The sequence below is a fragment of the Leucopleurus acutus genome (assembly GCF_964270905.1).
Source record: "Leucopleurus acutus genome assembly, chromosome: 13".
Classification (NCBI taxonomy): domain Eukaryota; kingdom Metazoa; phylum Chordata; class Mammalia; order Artiodactyla; family Delphinidae; genus Leucopleurus; species Leucopleurus acutus.
In genome coordinates, this window is record NC_139155.1 from 46,744,546 (window position 1) to 46,760,598 (window position 16,053).

General features: G+C 39.3%; 1 protein-coding gene across 2 annotated transcripts in view; it reads left to right on the forward strand.

Moving 5' to 3' along the window:
- The window catches only part of CDH2 (cadherin 2), a 215,007-nt gene that overhangs the window by 122,792 nt on the left and 76,162 nt on the right, over window positions 1–16,053 (forward strand). Inside the window, exon 1 of one of the 2 annotated variants that reach the window (XM_082852827.1) lies at window positions 10,860–12,103. The exons of the other annotated variant lie outside the window; for it this stretch is intronic. Coding sequence (XP_082708953.1) covers window positions 12,025–12,103 — 79 coding nt within the window. The 5' untranslated portion in view covers window positions 10,860–12,024. Of the gene's footprint in view, window positions 1–10,859; window positions 12,104–16,053 lie in introns of those variants that run through there. 2 annotated transcript variants of the gene reach the window in all.

Here is a 16,053-nt window from a genome sequence, read left to right on the forward strand (position 1 = left end):
CCAGTGCAGGGGACACGGGTTCAATCCCTGGTCCAGGAAGATCCCACATGCCACGGAGCAACTAAGCCCATGCACCACAACTACTGAGCCCGTGTGCTGCAACTACTGAAGCCCGTGCACCTAGAGCCCGTGCTCTGCAACAAGAGAAGCCACCACAGTGAGAAGCCCGTGCACCACAATGAAGAGTAGCCCCCATTCGCTGCAACTAGAGAAAGCCCACATGCAACAACGAAGACCCAATGCAGCCAAAAATAATTAAAAAGAAATAGATAAATAAATAAATAAATAAAATGTTTTGTAATGAGAACTTAAATAATCAGATGAAAACTCCATTTTACCTTAACTGATAATTATGGAACTGAAGTCTAGCCTGGCTTTAGAAGGCAAGTTTTAACGTTATATTTTTTATTTTAAAAGGATAATCATAAGTATTACAGTTCATTGGCTGAGCGCTCGGGAGGCCAATCTTACCCTCTGGTCTTAAAACATCTTGGGATGTAAAGTGAAGAGTATTTTGACATGTTTTCTTGCTCAGCAATGAATATAGAGGGTCAAGGCTTTCTAGGGACAGATGTTTAACCTTTATCAGTATCTCATTCCTTCTTGGCTTCTAGCAAGCTTCTAGGTATTTAAATCTCTTAGTGCTTTTTTTACTCAGCTGCCTTTCCTACAGCTGAGAATCCACTTCTTCTGGAAGTGATGGTAATTCGTTTCTGAACTCCCTGGAGCATGGCAGATCACAAGCCATAGAAGATCTGAAGGGTTAAGGAATCCCTCTAGGAATCCCATCAAATACAATCATTTGGTTTCTCACACATCCCAGTAATGCCTGCTTCTTGAAATTCATCGTCTTCCTTTCCCAACCCTCCACTAGATTTCACAAAGGTAATATCGTGTACCTGCCTTTTCGGCAGCTTGAAAAGGAGAAATTTACTTCTGCTTAATCAGTCATGGCTCCTGTCACTTTCATCCATCATTCCAGTTCAACAGAAGTGAGATCTTAAATGCAAAATTATGTCTTGCTCCCAGGGAAGTTCATTGGAAAAGTCTAAACAATGTTTTTTCAACTGTTTATTAAACTTAGAATGGATAGTGCTCTTAAAGTCTATTAAAATGTCCATTCATTTCCTTTAGATTTTTTGACTGAGTAGGTTGAAACTGATGGATAAATTATGTCAATTTTATTCTGGTCTGTGACAATATGTAGAAGATCTGTTATCTAGGATGCATTCTGGAAATTTGCAGAGTGCTTTTCTCAGCACCGAGTCTTATATTACAACATAATTTGATTCAGGAATGTAAGATTTTCTTCTAAATTGTTAGTTCTCTTTACTTCCCTTCCTTGAATCACCTTATGTCAAAAAATACTGATTTTTTTTTTTGGTTTCTGACCACATCTTTGCATATTTTCTTAATGTTTTATTATTGCATATTTATCAACATTTTTTAAAGAAGTAATTCTCTATTTTAATCAGCTATCAAACAGTTTCCCCCAGTGCTTTTTTTTTTTTTTTTTTTTTTTTGCGATACGCGGGCCTCTCACTGTTGTGGCCTCTCCCGTTGCGGAGCACAGGCTCCGGACGCACAGGCTCAGCGGCCATGGCTCACCGGCCCAGCTGCTCCGCGGCATGTGGGATCCTCCCGGACCAGGGCACGAACCCGTGTCCCCTGCATCGGCAGGTGGACTCTCAACCACTGCGCCACCAGGGAAGCCCTCCCCCAGTGCATTTTTATCTTCTTGTTTTCTTCTAAAACTTTCAGTACCCATTAAGGAAGTTATGCAACTTAACACTAAAGTTGCCCAAATTTCCTAATAATATAGGAGATGGTCTCAGATTACTAGACACTAGTAAGCTGTTTTCTGGTGTTGCTCAGTAATGCACCACATTGAAATTCTTTAGACCAGAAGACATTTATAAGTCTCTCAAATTGTCATTTAAGGGGCAATAGCCATCTTACAAAACTGCACGCTTGACTCAGCCCCTTTTGGAATAACATGTCAGCTTCATCACACACGTGGTTACCTTCAATAGGGTATTCTGAATAGCTATGATGGAATGTCTTCTTAATTAGTAGAAATCATAATTATGAACAGTTACGATATTCTGTATTATTGTGGGTCCTGTGAGATGCTGAATGTCTTCAGACTCCAAAACATACTCTGAACTTTGCTTTTTATTCTTGAAATTCAACTTTTAAATTCCCTTAGCTGTCTCTTTCTGTTTGTTACCTTCATTCAGGGAGCATATATTAAGGGCCTGTTATGGGCCAGACCTGAGCTGATCATCAGTGACCCTAAAGGAAAAAGGCACAGCTCTGCCCTTTCAGTTTGGAAAAATAGGTACACAAACACATTAAATACAAGTGTGAGTGCTATGATGGAGGTATTTAAGGTTACATTTGCAACTGGATACAGTTGGAGCGCAAATGTGTGGGAGGGCTATATCTGCCGAGGCTTCATAAAGGAAATGACCCTCGAAAGATGCATAGCCACTTGCCAGGGTGCTGAAGGAAGGACGTTCCACTCAGATGGACCAGCAGGAACAGGCTGCTGTGGTCCAGAAACTGTAAGCAAGTAGATGTGACTGGAGCAGAGTTCACTAACAAGGCATGATGAGAGAATGAGAGAATTAACTCCAGGCCATGGCCACATTGTCAAGGACATGTGTAACAGTCCAAAGAGTACATCTTTATTCTCTAATCAATGGAGAGCTATTAATAGACTTAAACTTGATCTGCTTTGAGTTTCAGAAAGACATCTTCATTAGCTGTTGGGAGGGTAAATTTGGTGAGCTCTGCAAAGGCCAAGCATATCAGATAGGAAGCTATTGTTGGAAGCCTGGTGAGAGGCATAGAAGATCTTTGTACCCGGAGAAGGGGAGAGGACGGGTTTGAGAGATGTTAAGGGGGTAAATTTTACAGGGTGGGGGTTCGAGTGGGATGAGGAAAGCGTTTTAAGATGATTAGACTTGTGGCTAGGTGAGTGATGGTTGATGGTATCCTTCATTCTTCAAAGTAAGGGATGTACGAGAACCCAGATTGAAAGGAATGAAGATGTTAATTTTTCTTTTGGATAGATTGAATTTGAAATTTGAGGTCTGTCTACATGGAAAGGTCATAGAGACCCTTTAATCTGTGGCTCTGAATCTCAAGAAAGGGCTTGAGGTTAAAGATATAGATTTAAGTCATAATGAAATAAAATGGCTGTCATTTATGGAAAACATTCTATATGCTAGACCCTGTGCTACTTATTTATATATATATTCTTTTTCATCTTTAGTATAACTCTAGGAACAAGATATGATTATCCTCACTTTATTAAAGGGTAACTATGTTTTAGAGAGGTGAGAAAACTTGTGCGAACTTCCACATCTAATAATTAGCAGGTCCAGCATTGAAGCCAAACATGTATCATTAAAACTATGTTCACTGCCCAAGTGCCACAACTACTGAAGCCCGCGTGCCGCAACTACTGAAACCCGTGCACCTAGAGCCCGTGCTGTGCAACAAGAGAAGCCACCCAATGAGAAGCCCACGCACCGCAATGAAGAGTAACCCCCGCTCGCAGCAACTACAGAAAAGCCCGCACACAGCAACAAAGACCCAAGGCAGCCAAAAATAAAAATAAATACATTTATTTTTTAAAAAATTATGTTCACTGTCTTTTCCATTATTTTGTTTTAGGAAGAATTGGAAGCAAGGGATGGAAGTGGTGACAGGCTATGTGTGCACTTGGACCTGGATTTGAAAGCTTATTGGAGAGCCATCCAGAGAATATCAGAATGTTGGCAGATTTGATTTTATCTTATTGGCAGTTGGGAACAGTGAAAGTCTTTAGCAGGGTAATTAGAAAAAAAGGAAATGAATTCAAATAAGGATATAAAATGAACCAGTGCAAAGGGATGTATTGGGTTGGCCAAAAAGTTTGTCTGGGTTTTTTCTGTAAGACGTTATGGGAAAACCCGAACGAACTTTGTGTCCAACCTGATAACATTATAATATTAATGTTCTTTTGGTTACAAATAACAGAAAACAACTTAAGCAAAAAGATTGTTTATTGGAAGAATCCCAAGAAAGTCTCCCAGAAACAAAGTAAGAGGTTAACAGCCAAGAAGTGGAGCCGTTTGTGGAATTTCCCCTCCAGGGTTCAGCCGAAAATTAACATGCTATCTGCAGGGCCCTGGCTTTCTGTATCTCTGTTCAAAATTTCAAGAAGCTGAAAAAGAGATGCGCAGTCTAGCTGGGGGTGGTTCCTCAGCGCTGCTCCTGTCACTTGAAATCATTCGCTTGGAAACCTGGCCTCTCCAGCTCCTTTCCGTCGCTTGTCCAACTTTTGATCTTAGGGAAATCATTTCTTCTATCTTTATTTGTTAACTTGAAATGAAAATGACATTTTTCGAAGGTGTGGGCCATAAGAATAATGCTAGTGGGATATTTATTTCATAAGGAAAAGTCATAAAGTTAGAAGTGAAATGAAAGGTAATGAAAACTCACTGCCACTAAAGAACTTATTCAAGTGCCCTTAAAAATCACAGATCTCCAGGAACTGCTCCAAATCAAACCTGTTTTTCAGATATCCACATTTTATCTCCACAGTAGGAAGGAGGTCGCTCCTTTCACTCCTGTGCCAGGTCATGATTTCTGCTAGAAGTCACTAGTTCTAGTTACTCTGTGTTTTCTTCTTCTTCTTTAGTGGAAAATGATGAAATCCCTTCATTTTGTAGACTTCAAGCAGAAATAAGGCTAAAAGTGTATTTTTAAAACCTTATTTTCCTTTAATGACTTATCTGTGTAAACATGGCCTTCATTCACTTAAAAACTTGTGCGGTGGGAGTGGGGGATGTTTTGTTCACTGCTGTATTCCTAAGGCTCATAACAGTGCCTTGCACATAGTAGGTGTTCAATAAGTAATTGTTACACAGCGGTAAAAAAAGGATGAAATAATGCCATTTGCAGCAACATGGATGGACCTAGCAATTATCATACTAGGTAAAGTAAGCCGGACAGAGAAAGACACATATCATATGATACCACTTATATGTGGAATCTAAAAAACAATGATCCAAATGAACTTATATACAAAACAGAAGCAGACCCACAGACACAGAAAACAAACTTAGGGTTACCAAAGGGGAGAGGGATAAACTAGGAGTTTGGGATTAACATATACACACTACTCTATATAATATAGATAACCAACGAGGACCTACTGTATAGCACAGGGAACTCCACTCAATATTTTGTAATAACCCATAAGGGAAAAGAATCTGAAAAGGCATATATATATATATATATATATATATATATATATATATATATATATGACAATCACTTTGCTGTACACCTGAAACTAACACAACATTGTAAGTCAACTATACCTCAATGAAAAATAAGTAATTGTTAAATGAATGAATGATTTTATGACATGTGAAAGTGAGGTGATTTGTCTACTTATTTTCAACATGAAGATTACAACAGAATTTATCAAAGTTTAAGATGTGTATATGCTTTGGGTGTGTTATGTCAGGCCATCAATGGAGATGCACCAACTATAATACCATTTTATAAAGAGTGGATTTTAGTGTCAAACAGATCACCTTAGATGTCATCTGAGGCAGGTTAATCATGGAATTACCAAAGAACCTCTAACTTAGAGTACACTTAAAGTAAAATAATAAAGCACTATTTCAGTAATTCCAATGCTATATTATTGGCTATTATAAAAACAGAAAATCTTGTCTGTGAATCAACAGAAAAATAAATCAATTGGTCTAAATACAATGTTCAGAATTTTGTTTCCTTTATACATAGAGTCAAAAAAATTTAACAACAAAATGTATTAGTAAAATATAAAAGCACATATATTGTGAATAAAAAAAGTGCTTATTAACAATTTGGTGTTTCAAATATACCAGCTACAGGGCTTCCCTGGTGGCGCAGTGGTTGAGAGTCCGCCTGCCGATGCAGGGGACGGGGGTTCGTGCCCCGGTCCGGGAAGATCCCACATGCCGCAGGGCGGCTGGGCCCGTGAGCCATGGCCGCTGAGCCTGCGCGTCCGGAGTTCCGCAACGGAAGAGGCCACAACAGTGGGAGGCCCGCGTACAGCCAAAAAAAAAAAAAAAAAAACAAACACAAATATACCAGCTACGGCTTTCATATCCTGTTTTTATGATGATGATTGCCCTCCTAGTGTACAGCTGTTTCTCAGTTGTAACTACAAAGGGTGTAACAAAACCTAAGAACAACTATTTAAAGAGAAAATCGTTTCTTGGTATTAATTCATTTGTTTCATCAATAAATTATATTTTTAAAAGTTTTCATCTATAAAATGTATAAAGTCTGAGGATTTAATGTGTAACACGGTGACTATAACACTATTGTATATTTGAGTTTTACTAAAACAATAGAACTTAAAGGTCCTCACCAAAAAATAAATATATATACACACATATAAAATGTGTGAGGTGATAAATGTGTTAATTAACTAGATGAGAGGAATCTTCACAATGTACACGTATATCAAATCATCACAATGTATGCTTTAAATATCTTACAGTTTTATTCATCAGTTATACCTCAATAAGTCCAATGAATGAAAAAATTGTATTTAAGTGAAATCAGGGTTACATACTTAAGGTAATTGGAAACATTTTGATAAAATGGTATACCTTTGTGTATTCATTTTTAGAAAATACACATACATTTTCATTTCATCCATTCTTACGGTTATTGGGAACTTTATAATTTGCTTATGAATTACAAGGAAATATGTAAAGTGTAGGATTGTTAAAAAGTGCCAGATGGACAGCACTTAGCACACAAGCTCTCTAGCAGTTCAGGAACAGGTATAAAAGTGATGCGGAGGCAGGTCCTTTTTTCTGCAATGCTTCTTAATTCTGCTGAGAATGATTCATCTCTAAGAAGGAAAGGAAAGAGGTGGATTGATCTCTAGGCTAATTCTATTCCTAATCTCTTTGAGCCTGCTAACAGTGTTGCTTGCACTACTGTGGCATTTTTTCCTGTTGTCATGGACACTTATCCATTGAAAACACACAGATGCCTGCTGACTGTCCATTTTTTTCACTTTGCCTGGTGAGTCTTGGGTCTGATTCAGGCTTTGATTAAAGCAAGAAGTACTCAGTAGAAATCCATTCTTCTTATTTCATGTAAAATTCGATGTGTGATTCCAGTGAGAAATTAAATGAATTGTGATTTTTTTTTTTTAAGAAAAGTCAAAAAGATTTATGAAGCCCAGGTGCCTGTGGATACCTTATTTTAACAGATTTTCACAGCAGGAAACCACTTTTACGAACATGCCAATTAAGAGAGATTGTTTCACGAATGTATCAAACGATAGGATTTCATTAGTTTATAAATGTGTAATCTAGTGTGGTTTCTAAGGGAAAGATAGTTTTATTCATAAATATATTGATTCATGGCAAGGCTTATGTTTTTACTCTCCACTTGTGCTTACTGTGGACTCCTCTCCCAAAACTGAAAGGCAGTGAGGTATTTTTGAAAAAGCATACCAGGCTTTGGAATCACACAGCCGTGTTCAAATACTAGTTCCACCACTGTGTGACCTTGGACCTGGTATTTTATCTCCCTGTAACTTGTTTTCTTTCTTCTTTTTCTTTTCATCTCTAAAATAGCATCTACCTTTTAGAGTTGTTTTTAGGATTAAATGAGATCGTGTATGTAGTGTATCTGGCATAATCACTGAATCAATGGACCAAAGATCTTTCAATATGAGAATGATGAGCTAGAATCCTTGGTCTTTGTTTTTCTTTCACTATCCTGTGAGTCTCTGGAGGCCAGGACTGGAGTTCCCCATCTTGGTGTTCTGTGTTTAATACTGCTGCACTTAGTAGGGTATTCACTGTAGTGAGGGTTTGCAGAATTCCACTTCAAAGCTCAGCTGGACTGTGTCAGTTCAACTTCTCCTTTATACTGTTTCCTCTGCTTTCTGCATCTGATGTCTTTCAAGCAGTTATCAATTTTGCAACCTATGGATGACCTTGTTTCTGACACTTCTGTTAACAGGAGGTAAAACTAAGAAATTTTGTGTTGAGTGCAGATCTTAGGAACGCAGTGTTTATCAGGGCACTGACCTAAGAGAATTACCATGCTCTGTTCCTCAGGGAATTTTAGCTACTGGGAAATGAGTTAATTATTTTGCCATTGGCGTCGCATTTTTGGAGGACTGCCTTAGCAGAAATCATAATTTACCCTCTGCTTATATGAAGGCAGTTTTGTAGCTCTTCAAGCGCTATATAGCTGGAGGATAGTGGTCCTATTATTATCTTAATCAGACAGTACAGCTGATATAATTCCCTTTGCTAAAGAGCAGTGTCTTAGCTGTAAAGCAGAGCAGTGGAAAGGGCCACAGCATGACACACAGTTGCTTGGACACTTAACTCCAAGGCCCCGGGCACAAGTGCTTAGTCAACGTTCAGTAAGCATCACGGGCTCCAACTAAGAAAATAGATATTTGTTCTTTGGTGACACCATCGTAAGGTATTATCATAATAAAAACTATTTGCAACTTTTATTTGTGCTCAATTAGTCAAAAAGGCTTTGCTTCTATTTTGGGCATTGCTGGTCAGTCATGACAATAGTAAAGCCTGCGTCATCATCAGAATATAGTTTAAAAGACATTGACTCATTGTTGGTTGCCTAATACTCTCCTTTTCTTGCACCATGAATGTTGACTTACTTTAACTTTGCTTCCTTTGTGTTTGCGGTGTCACTGTAAAATACCAAGATCTGTTTTATAGTCACACAAGACTAAATTGGGGGGAATTGCTTATCCCTACAACTAGTAGAATTGGAGGGAAATTATCCTTACAAATCAGTCGTGAGAAGAACCTCGATTTGACCAAAAAAACACATGATACAGACTGTGAAATCCTGACTTGGCACTGATAGAGCAGAAAATAGGTCATTTAACAAGCCATCAGCTAAATGTGAGCTAGAAACCTACGATTATTTGTAGTTCATTTGGTCCCGAATAATGGCAGTTTGCTCTCTTTGACAGTCATGGGACCTCCGGCAGGTTGCTTCATCTCCCTGAGCTTTAATGAATTCATTGTAAAATGGAAATATGAGTTGCTGCCTACTCAGGCTGGAGTGAGTCGTCAGGTACCATTAGGGTCACGTCTGGGAATCACTGAAATGTCAGCGCCAGTCTCCGCCAGTCTCCCCCATCCAAGAGCAGATTGGAAGGAACACTAGAAGAATGCAGCCAAGTGAAGGGGACCACTGTGCCCATGTGCCCTGACCTCAAACACCTGCCATCCCATGCATCGTATGTTCCTGCCCTCCCCTGAGCCTCAGAATCCTCAGATGTCAGAACTGGATTCATGAAGTATAGGTTGTGGCCTCACCAGAGAGAACTTCCAGTGACTGTGGAAAAGAGAGAAATGAAGGGGTTCTTTGTGACATGAGACCCAAGCCATAAATCTGGTAGAGCATTCAGCAAGGGACCAAGAACTTAAAGAATGACTCTTAGAGGCCGCTGCCACCCTGTGTACAACACCAGAGATGGGGCATGCATGGCTCAATGATCATTAATCCTTCCAAAGATTTTTAGGCTCGGAAGAAGTTGCCAAGCCTGCCTAAGAGATACAAAAGCTGAAAACTATTTTACATTCAGTAGGTACTCAAGTGTTGTTTGCAATAATTCGCACCAGCGTTGGAGCTCTTAAGAATTTAATTTTGTGAGTTTTATGTTTGAAAAAGGTAGTAGCAAGTTAGAATACGGCGCAGAGGAAAAAAACCCAAATTACCAAAGGTTCAGGAGTAAAGAAGGGAATAGATTTTATAAGGAGGAAAAAAAAGACAAAAGCTTGACTCAGTAAGTTTTTATCTTTTTGAAGAGATGTCTGCGGATGAGATGGCTATCAGGTGTTTTCTGTCAATTAGACAACTAAACAAGATCACCTCAGCAGGAAAATTTTAGATTAGACATGACTCTCCCTGAAAGATCTCACCCCATCCCTGTGGCTTCGGCTGAGCGCACAATTTGTGTGCCTGTCTCTCTAATCAAACTAAGAGCTCCTTCAGATAAGGTCTGTATGGTAATTTATGAATTCCTTCTACCTAGCCCCATGTCAGGCATTCAGAAGATGCACGATTCGTATATTTTTATTTTATTTATTTATCTATTTTTGCGGTACGTGGGCCTCTCTTACTGTTGTGGCCTCTCCCGTTGCGGGGTACAGGCTCCGGACGCACAGGCTCAGCGGCCATGGCTCATGGGCCCAGCCGCTCCGCGGCATGTGGGATCTTCCCGGACTGGGGCACGAACCCGTGTCCCCTGCAAAGGCAGGCGGACTCTCAACCACTGCGCCACCAGGGAAGCCCCGTATATATTTTTTAATGCTAAATTAAATCAGCAGTTCTGGAAAGGAGTCTTTCCTAAAACTATTTCCTCCCTCAAATTTAGCCCATTTCCACTCCTCTTTTTAAACAGTCAGCTAGACTCAAAACATTGGAATCCTTTTCGACTCCTGACGTTTCCTTCCTCGCCGTTTCTCCTCCTCACATCTAATTAGTCTTCTGCTCCTATGGATTCTTTTTTCACCACTTCTTTGAATCTGTATTTCTTCTTTGGGATTCCTGTTGCCATCACTGGCTCGGGTCCCTAGTTCATGCTCCAACACTGATCTCTTCAGTAAAATGTCTTTGGCTTTTCACTCTAATCCCAGCCTGCGTGTTTAAGTTAGGTCATTTGTCCCAAAACACTACTTGCGCTTTCCCCGCCCAAAAATCTTCAGCATCTGTCTCCCAAATTTTTACAAGCGCTCTACAGTTTGTCTATACTAAATCTGTAGGTGCATCTTCCACTCTATCCCTATATTAACTTGATATTTCAAGCAGTGGTTAGCTTTTGCCTTTCCTTGGGTATGTTGTAAGTCTTCTTTCCTCTGCTCTGGATTATTCCAGTTACCTACCGGAATTCCCTTTTCTTCCTAGTATCATCTTCCCAAATCCTCCAAGGTTCACAATTGCCCCAGAATACTTCTGTAGACTTCCTCACTGGTTCCCACAGTACTCTCATGCTATACTCAACTATTTAGCATATGGTATGAACTGGAAAGTTAATTGTTGAAAGGGGGATGTTTCAGAACAAGGCAACGTCTGACTAGCCATTGTTAAAAGTAGTTCTGCCTTCACGCGAGAACCCTATCTGAAAACCTTATAAAGTTTTTTGGAACGTTTAACGTCTGTAGCAATCTGAGAGAAAAAGCGCTCAAGAATCTTGTGTCTTCCCATTAGCGAAATTATTTGTAGGCATGGTTTACACTTTGAGCATCTTTTAGGTGCGTTTAGAGCATAGAGTGCATTTCTCTAATTACGAAATTTTGTATTTTAACAAGTATTCTCCGACACACTCATTTCGACATTTAATCTTGGATTCATACCCAATTCTGGGTACAAAACCAACGAGTCCTTACCAGCCTTAATGATCTTAGAAGCACTTTGAGCGCTGCTGGGTACACAAAGCACGTTCATTATTGACCTCTCATCCGAGTTGCTTCTTTGGAGAAAGCTACGAGAGCTACAGATATTTATTACTTAACGAATTGCTAAATAACAGGTGACGGAGAGTGACTAGCTGACAAAACTAGGTAGAACACTCATCTTAAGAGAACCCAAAGGGGGAGATTTGTCCAAAGAGAAAAGCTGTTTCCCCCGACCCCTACCCCCACCCCCAAGAATTTATTCTGTTGTATTTTGTTTTGCAAACAGACAAAAGGACCGGCAGAGCTCAGGAGGGTTTTGTGTTGCACCGAGGTTGGGGGCAAGAATTTGAAAGGGATCAGTGAATCAGATGTAATGTGGACCCTGTTAAGCCACCCAATCTCTCTCTTTTGCTGATGGTCAGTATTCCAGTTATAAAAAGCTGCAGAGGCATTTCCGCCCACTCGAAAGAACTTTATCCCTGTTTTTATTCTGACATACCTATTATGACTTTGTTCACTAAGCAGAAGGAATCATGGGAAATGGAAATTCAATGGCATGTTTTTATTAAAGGGCTATGTGTGTATCTTCATGGAGAAATTAAAGAACCAAGCAGAATCCTACATTTTCCTTTCAGGTAACAGAAATTGCCTCATTCATTCTAACAGTGATTTGGCTGAACCAGCAAACAAAGTAGCATAAAATGAGAAGGCTTATATACAAAGCATATTTTATATTTTAAAAAAAAGAAGTCAGTGATGCTATGAATTTCTGTGATTCTAAAAATCAAATTAAAACATAATCACAGGGACTTCCTTGGTGATGCAGTGGGTAAGAATCCACTTGCCAATGCACAGGACACGGGTTCGAGCCCTGGTCCAGGAAGACCCCACATGCCGGGGAGGAGCTAAGCCCATGAGCCACAACTGCTGAGCCCGTGAGCCACAACTACTGAAGCCCGTGCACCTAGAGCCCGTGCTCTGCAACAAGAGAAACCACCGCAATGAGAAGCCCGTGCACCGCAACGAAGAGTAGCCCCCACTCGCCGCAACTAAAGAAAACCTAAGAGCAGCAACGAAGACCCAATGCAGCCAAAAAAAAAAAAAAACATAATCACAAAAAAACTGTGCACATGTATTCTGTGGGGCAGGGGTGGTGGTTTAAGGAGGGAATGCTTAAAAGCCGTATTTCTCCTTTGCCTTCCTTAGTGCTGTAAGTATAGAGAATTGCACATCTTCAAATCCAGCTGCTGATACTTGGCAACAGACTCTGTTCGTCCCTTTCTGTATGTAGTAGACATTTTCCTGCAAACTGCAAATAAATGAAAGGTTTACAAGCCACACGTTTTTGTGGCAAACTTTATCCCTTTTGCGATACTCTATTTAAACATGTTTTTAAATGTCACCTTCAGCTTTTTGATTTCGTGGCCTAATTTCCCTAATCCCCACTATGTAGATCTTCATCTTAAATCACATAATTTGCTAGAGAAATATTTAGATGAGACTGTGACTTCCTTGACGGTAGAACACTTGCCATGTTTACGTTTAGATTTCAGCTCCTTCCTTACAGGAGGACGGACACGTTCAGACATGGGAAAAGGAGTAAGAAAATAGAATATTAGGCAGCTATGAAAAGGAATCGTATAAATAGAAAAACATTATTAATGTCCCTTTACATTTTAGTTCAGATGTCTATATTTTTACAAATCTAATTTATTTGAAGCGGGATTAACCTGTATTGTCTAAATGTGCTTAAGATTAAGAATGTGTCGCATACTTCTCTTACTTAAGATATACTTTGAGTTTAGTAGATCTTCCTGAAAATAAAGTCAAATTTAAAAGTCCTTGGCTACGAGTCATCTTTAAATAAGAGATCTCTGTTAACCTAAAGTAACTCTGCAAGTCTGAGAAATGAAGGTTAACCTCATTAATTTTGTAAAAATTTGCCAGACATCAAGGGCTTTGAAACCGCCTAGAAAAATCATCAGATATTCAACAACATTTCTTGTTTTAAAGGCTAAACTGTAATCCATGAAAGAATTATCCAAAGGTGGTATATGCATATAAAACAGGCGGTATAAAGAAATTGACTTTGAACCTGAAAAAAAAAGAATGCTACTCATTAGAAACCAAAACTTGGCAGCAGAATGTTTTTGTCTGGCCATTATGGTAAGAACTGAATAAAGAATGTCTCCTTTATAACAAACACTGAGTTTATTTTATTGGAAACTTTTAAAAGAAAATACGTCGTGTAAAAGCTAAAGGAGTACCTATTTTACTTCATCTTGAAATAGTCACATTGGTTTTCTTGCCGTATAATCTCCCAAGGAACTTTGTAGGTCCTCAATTTATCTTTCCTGAGGCGCATTTATGCTATCAAAATTGCAAACTCAGGAGAAATCATGGATCGCATCTTTAGTTGTCTCAAATGCATATTTTTATCTTCCAGAGTTTTTATTTCCAGAGAAGTATTTCTAAAGAACTGTTCTAAAGAAATGTCTTGTAAAGAAGTTCAGGCTTTACCTCTTCTCATTGACATTCATTATTATTTTTTTTTTTTTCTTCTTTTTGCGGTACACAGGCCTCTTACTGCTGTGGCCTCTCCCGCTGCGGAGCACAGGCTCCAGACGCGCAGGCTCAGCGGCCATGGCTCACGGGCCCAGCCGCTCCGCGGCATGTGGGATCTTCCCGGACCGGGGCACGAACCCGCGTCCCCTGCATCAGCAGGCGGACTCTCAACCACTGCGCCACCAGGGAAGCCCGACATTCATTATTTTTAAAGGGAGTGAGGAATAGAATTTGGAACTTGAAATACTGGTCGTATCTTTTGCCTTCAAAGATTTATACTCATTGTGACACCCTAGTACAGAAATGACTGAAATCTGTTCATGCAAAGAAGGTGATTGGTCTATCAGAGGAAGAATTGTGTTTCAAACAGAATAACTTAAGCTTCTTTTACTTTTCTTGGTGACAAAGAAATTCTAGCAAAAGGAAAGCAACCAGATTATAAAGTACAATTCATTAATGCCCATATAATTTGTTAACCTCTTGAAAGGAAGAGTGACCATTGAATCATTGTCATGATTTCGATCACTCTAGCTGTTGCTGCCCTTTCATCCATCGTTACATGGAATGTGATACTTAGATTTTAACTTTGCTCTGGGATTTGATAGCTTTTAATAACTAGAGAACAATAAATACATTTAAAATGATTTTATTCCTGTAGGAGTAGTCCTTTGCTTTTTGTCTCGGAGAAGCCATTGTCTTTTACTTAAAACTTACTCAACAACAATTAAAACAAAACAACCAAAAACAAAAAAACAAAAAAAAACGAGTATCACGTTCAGTGGTAATATTCACTCAGGGATTTGTTATGATATTGAATTTTAGAATATGTGTATGCATATTTTTAGTGCTGTAAAAGATATTAGCAGTCTTCCAGTGAGACTTTCCCGTAAGAAATGAAGATCCAAAGCTGTTCAGAGGATTATTGGGCATCAGTGGGACCGCAACCAAAACTGAATTTACTGACTTGTGGTCCTCTCTTCTCTTTATTTTTTGCAAACAAGAACAGAATGATAAGAAAAAAATATCTCATCATCAGTGCAGTTCCTTCTTATTCAGAGAAAAGTACCCTACGTCAGACTAGTTCAGGGTATGGTTCAATTGAGTATAAAACGGTAGTGTTTTAATGGAGATTTCTTATAAAATACATGAGATTAGAGTTGGCCTTTATTATACAAGCAGTGTTTTGGTTTTTTTTTTTTTTTAGTATCTTTTAGCTTTATGAATAATTCATCTGATTAGAAGCTGAAGTTACCTCTGTACTGTACTCCAAATTAAAGTGCATATTTAGTGCCCCTGTTGTTTGGACTATAATTTATTCAAGGCGTGCTTGTTATATAATGAGTCTGATTTTTCTGTGTAATTTGCGGAATCAATCCTATTTCTTTATAATCACATCTTGCATATTATATTGTGTATTTTTGAATAATTCCCATTAAAAAATGCCACTCATGGTCTTCCTCATGTTAAGAGGTCACCCATGGGCTCCGGAAAAGGGGAAATGCTAAGCCTTTTTTAAAAACTAGAATGGCATTTAAATTTTAACAGTGAATCCTACTGTCACATAGGCATGGTATACACATGCACTGCCCCTGAATTCTATGAACCAATTTCATGTGCATCAGTGATTAGATTGTTCGTTTGTACCTCTGTTGACATTTCTTCTTTTAGCTGAATGGATTTCAGTCTACCTGGAGACTGCTTCTCTCAGTAAAGCCTTTAGCCCATAAGACTCCCTCCCCCACAAAGATAATATGTCCCCAAAACTCCTTGCCAAACAAATTTGCCCTAGAAAAAGATCCTTTACAGATACTCATCCTTAACAAAGGCATTGAGCGAGGAGCAGCTGAGCTGATCCAGACACCACTCTTTCCATAAACGCTGATGCCTCTGTGAAGGCACCATCACTGCCAGACTGCCATGCCTCGATCACGTTAAAGCCACCACCTCTCGCCCGTCGCCATGCAGCCTATCGGAGTCCTGTTCATCCTTCTCTGCTCAGTTCAAAAGTCGGCTGCCATTT